Source organism: Athene cunicularia (assembly GCF_003259725.1).
Source record: "Athene cunicularia isolate RWA chromosome 24 unlocalized genomic scaffold, athCun1 chr24_part1, whole genome shotgun sequence".
Lineage (NCBI taxonomy): Eukaryota > Metazoa > Chordata > Aves > Strigiformes > Strigidae > Athene > Athene cunicularia.
The window spans coordinates 30,140-34,161 of NW_020799132.1; the positions used below are offsets into that span (position 1 = coordinate 30,140).

Sequence of the window (4,022 nt, forward strand, 5' to 3'; positions counted from 1 at the left end):
AACTTTTCTGACAGACAGTATTTACAGCAAAATAGTCTTTTACCTTTGAGGATATTTCATATCAGTATGTAAGAATTTTACTGTTTCCCTTTGTGTAAGATTTTTCCTCCTAATATAGTCCATTTCCTTTCTCCTTTTATAAACAGATTTCATTACAAATGAGGGTAAATATCCAATACTGTTTCTGTAATTGTTTCCATTCAAACATATATGCCTAGGGGATGAATTTGGGAGTTTGAGTTAAAAAAGAACTTACTAGGCTTTCAAATTGTTCTTACTATTTCATATAATTCCAGGAAGATATTGTGAGAACTTTGTCTTTTGTGACTACAAGAGTCATTATGTCTTTATTTACAACTCCACCTTTTGCCATTAGTGATTAAGGAAAAGGGATAAATCTGCAGAGTCTAACCCCTGAGGCAATTTGGTGGGATGACAGAAATACCAAGGCATTAGTAAGGGCCTGTCTATGGGAGAGGCCAGTAGTGTTCTTAGTGCCTAAGGGCCCTTCTTTGGTAGTGAAGTGTGTTCTTTGTGGAGGGGTTGTGGGAACAAATCATGTAAGATGCCATTTTCTCTGGGCAGCTTACATAAAGTGGCTGTTGTTCACTACCCATGTTCCATCTAGAACAGAATATTGCATAACGATTCAAAGAAGAGTGAAAAAAAAGACTCAAAGTTTGTTTCTTTTCCTCAACTGCTGAACAGCTGGGAGTAATATTATTTCTCAGGGAGACCACAGAAAATCTCAGTTTGTGCAAGCTCCCAACAAAACATCTACCTTAGGCAATGCTTTCATGCAAAATCAAGCCAACATTAAAGTTGATGTGTGCCTCGAATTAAGTGGGGTTTTGTCTCCCTTTTGTTATAATCAGACAAAGCCATTTTTTTATAAAAATAAATATAGATTTATTTGGGTTCAATCGATTTAGGGTGGGAAGCAATAGGCAAAGCAGCGCTGGGTGCATGGAGAGCCACAACTCTGCCACATGCACCCCGAGTTCCAAATCCAGCATTTTTTATACTCTTGTGCCATTGTGCTATCCTCCCGTCAGATGATTGTCCTGCTCTTTTCCATTGGGTCATTTGGGTTGCTGGGGTGCGTGTCCTCCTCCTATTGGGTCTTTCAAAAGTCTCGAAGCCTTGGTCTCTTGGCGCACTTTTCTCCTATTGGATCTTTTAAAAGCCTCATGATCTCATCCTTTTGGCAGGCTTTTCTTCAAACAGCAGTTACATGTCAGCTCCAGGTGGGGTTTCTGAGACAGGGTTACACTGTTTCAATCCGAATGGCACACTTTACATTTTTATTCTTTAACATTTACAGATCATTCAAGTGTATCGTACCCACCCTGCCCAACCTAACAAATTAGTTACAATAGTTTATTACAGCACCTGCCTTGCTTAACTTAGCAAATTAGTTACAATAATTTATTACACTTTGATGGTCAGAGCCACATAAGCAACACATAGGGAGTTTTTAACTTTATTAGAGTGGTAGAACAAGAGGATTTATTGTGCTTTGGAAAATAAAATTTGTTCTGAAAGACTATGAGAGGTCTTCAGACTGTTTTATAGACAGATGCCAAATCCCTTTAATTTTGACATTTTTCAGCATCAGCCACATTGCCTTTCTGGGTAGCTGTTATTTGTTAAAGATTCTTGCTAGAAGTCACCCCAGAAGCTAGTGCTTGATTTTTATTTATATTCTGGACTTAATCCAGAATATAAATCTCTGTTCCTCAGAGAATACTTGAGGAAAATTTAGGGGTCTTAATATATTATATGATATGTTATAGTTAACTATAACCTAAGTAAGTAAACATTGTTGTTTTATAACAACTTTATTACTGGAGATAAGACTGATTTATTCTAGGAGTTCAAAAACAAGCAAACAAACTAAAAAATGCATATTATTTTTCTGGATCTCAGACTATCAAGAAAACAGCTGCATACTGCAGGAAGAACAGTATCCCATTTCCCAAGATAGAGGATCAGGAAATGGATGAGAACAACCCTTCTGATTGCTATGTCTTCCGAGGAGACAAGTCATGCCCTACAGTCATGCACTTTCCACTCTTCAACACCGTGAATTGTTCTGGTAACACATACTCTATGCAACTTTGTGTATTTGCATTTCATATTCTCAACTCCCAGTGCCATGCATTTGAGAGTCTTTCTTTACTCAGCACTGCTGATGTAAATGGGCACAGAAGAAAAAGCACAGGGCAGGCTCTGTGTATAATGGATAGAAGCTTGCACACATATTAACATACTTACCCTCTCAGATGTATGTCCTGAGCTGTAAAGATTTTACACTCTTAGTCTGTTCTGTGAATCGGTGTAATTAAATGTAATCTTATTAAAAAGAAGTTGGGGAGGCATCACATTTAGAATCCCGAATATTACCAAGTCTGGGATATTTACCACTGATTTCTTTTATACTTACTGGCGAGGAACAGGCAGGTCCAGAGAGATTTGTCTCCCTCTCTCAGACAGCTGATGAAACGGGTGATAAAACAGGCACCTCCAGACTCTGAGTGACCTCCTCTCTCTCCACTAGGGGCAGCAGGATCTTAGTCTGATAAAAAACTTCTATGTGAAACTTACAGATCATCAGGGATTAATGTTTTTCTCAAGTCTATGTTTTTCTTGAATGATCTTGTAGTTTTCTGTCTGGCATTTACTTACATGTTTTGTGTATCTTTTTTCTAGATAAAATAGAAGAATACAAAAAAAGGTTTCCCACCTTTCACATGTCATTCCCAGAGGGAGACATCAAAGATCTCCTTGAGAAAGCAAGGTTGAATGTATCCAACAATAGTGGGAAAATTCTGGATGAGATAAAATGGCTTGTGTCTTCCTTTCATACCAAGGATTTCTGAATGTGAGGGGTTTTTTTGTTGTTGTTGTTTTTGTTTTTGTTTTTGTTTTTTTCTTTTTTTTTTTTTTTTTCCTTCAGTACAAGCAATGAGTTTATGAATTGCTATAAATGTTATACTTTATCCCACTGCACTTTTCGTTTTGGCCATTTGGTGTTGGTCTTCATGGTGTGCTCTGGAAAAATGTAATGTAGATTTTTCTATCTCAGCTACCTCTCTAAGTTCCTCTATAGTTAAAAGAACCAAAAAGATGCTCTTAGAGAGTGAATCACTTGGCAGATTTTAAACATATTTGTGAGAATAAGATGGCCTGAGTTTCTGAAGGGCTGAAGAGGCTTCCTTTAAAATTAGCTGAGATGGAGGCACTGCTGTTTGTAAAGAAATTATAAAAATAACAAAAAAAATCTAAAAATAATGAAGAGAAAGAATAAGGGCTGAAGAAGAAAGAGAGAGTCCACAGAAGAATAGCTAAGCAGGCAGCTTGACAGATGATAAAGAATTAGATAAGTACTGAATAAACACATTAAAAGGGAAATAAAGAACTGCTATAATTTTTGCTTTTGGCAATGAAAGACAAATAATGGAGGAACCATGAAATGAGATGAAGAAAAATCTCATGTTCAGAGGCTTACAAAGAATGCTGGTAAGCTGGACTGTCTCTGCGCAAGGGGAGTGTATGTATGTATGAACTAAATGTGAGCTAATGCTGGGCTCTGGCTTGCTCAAGATACTGACTTTTCCAAATTCTTTCCTTTTTCCTGTATTTCTTGTTTCTACATTTTTTCTATGTATCATATTTAATAAACAATTATGTTTAAATATATGAGCTATAACTTGTTCCTAATGGCAGCCATATTTGGGGTTGACCTACAGTGTACTGCAAAATCCCAGTCAAAGAACATGTCTTTAAATAACCAGGCACTGAACAAGTATCTCTGTTTTTTTTTGGTTTTTGTTTTTTTGGGTTTTTTTTTTTTTTCATAAAAAAACAAAACAAAAACCAATCTGCTCTGAGGTAGCCTGGAAATCTTTAAATTACCGGTGTTTTCTTGTATTCAGACTGAATAAAATCCCAAAAGATTCACAGATTCACAGAATCATCTCAGTTGAAAAAGACCTTGAAGAACATCCAGTCCAACCATT

At 36.6% G+C, this 4,022-nt stretch overlaps 1 protein-coding gene across 1 annotated transcript in view; it reads left to right on the forward strand.

Moving 5' to 3' along the window:
• Nucleotides 1–2,577, forward strand: part of PLA2G4C (phospholipase A2 group IVC) — a 20,744-nt gene extending 18,167 nt beyond the window's left edge. Inside the window, exons 11-12 of the mRNA XM_026863557.1 lie at nt 1,930–2,098; nt 2,561–2,577. Of these exons, the coding sequence (XP_026719358.1) occupies nt 1,930–2,098; nt 2,561–2,577 (186 nt within the window). The remainder of the gene's footprint in view (nt 1–1,929; nt 2,099–2,560) is intronic.
• The last annotated feature ends 1,445 nt before the right edge of the window (nt 2,578–4,022 follow it).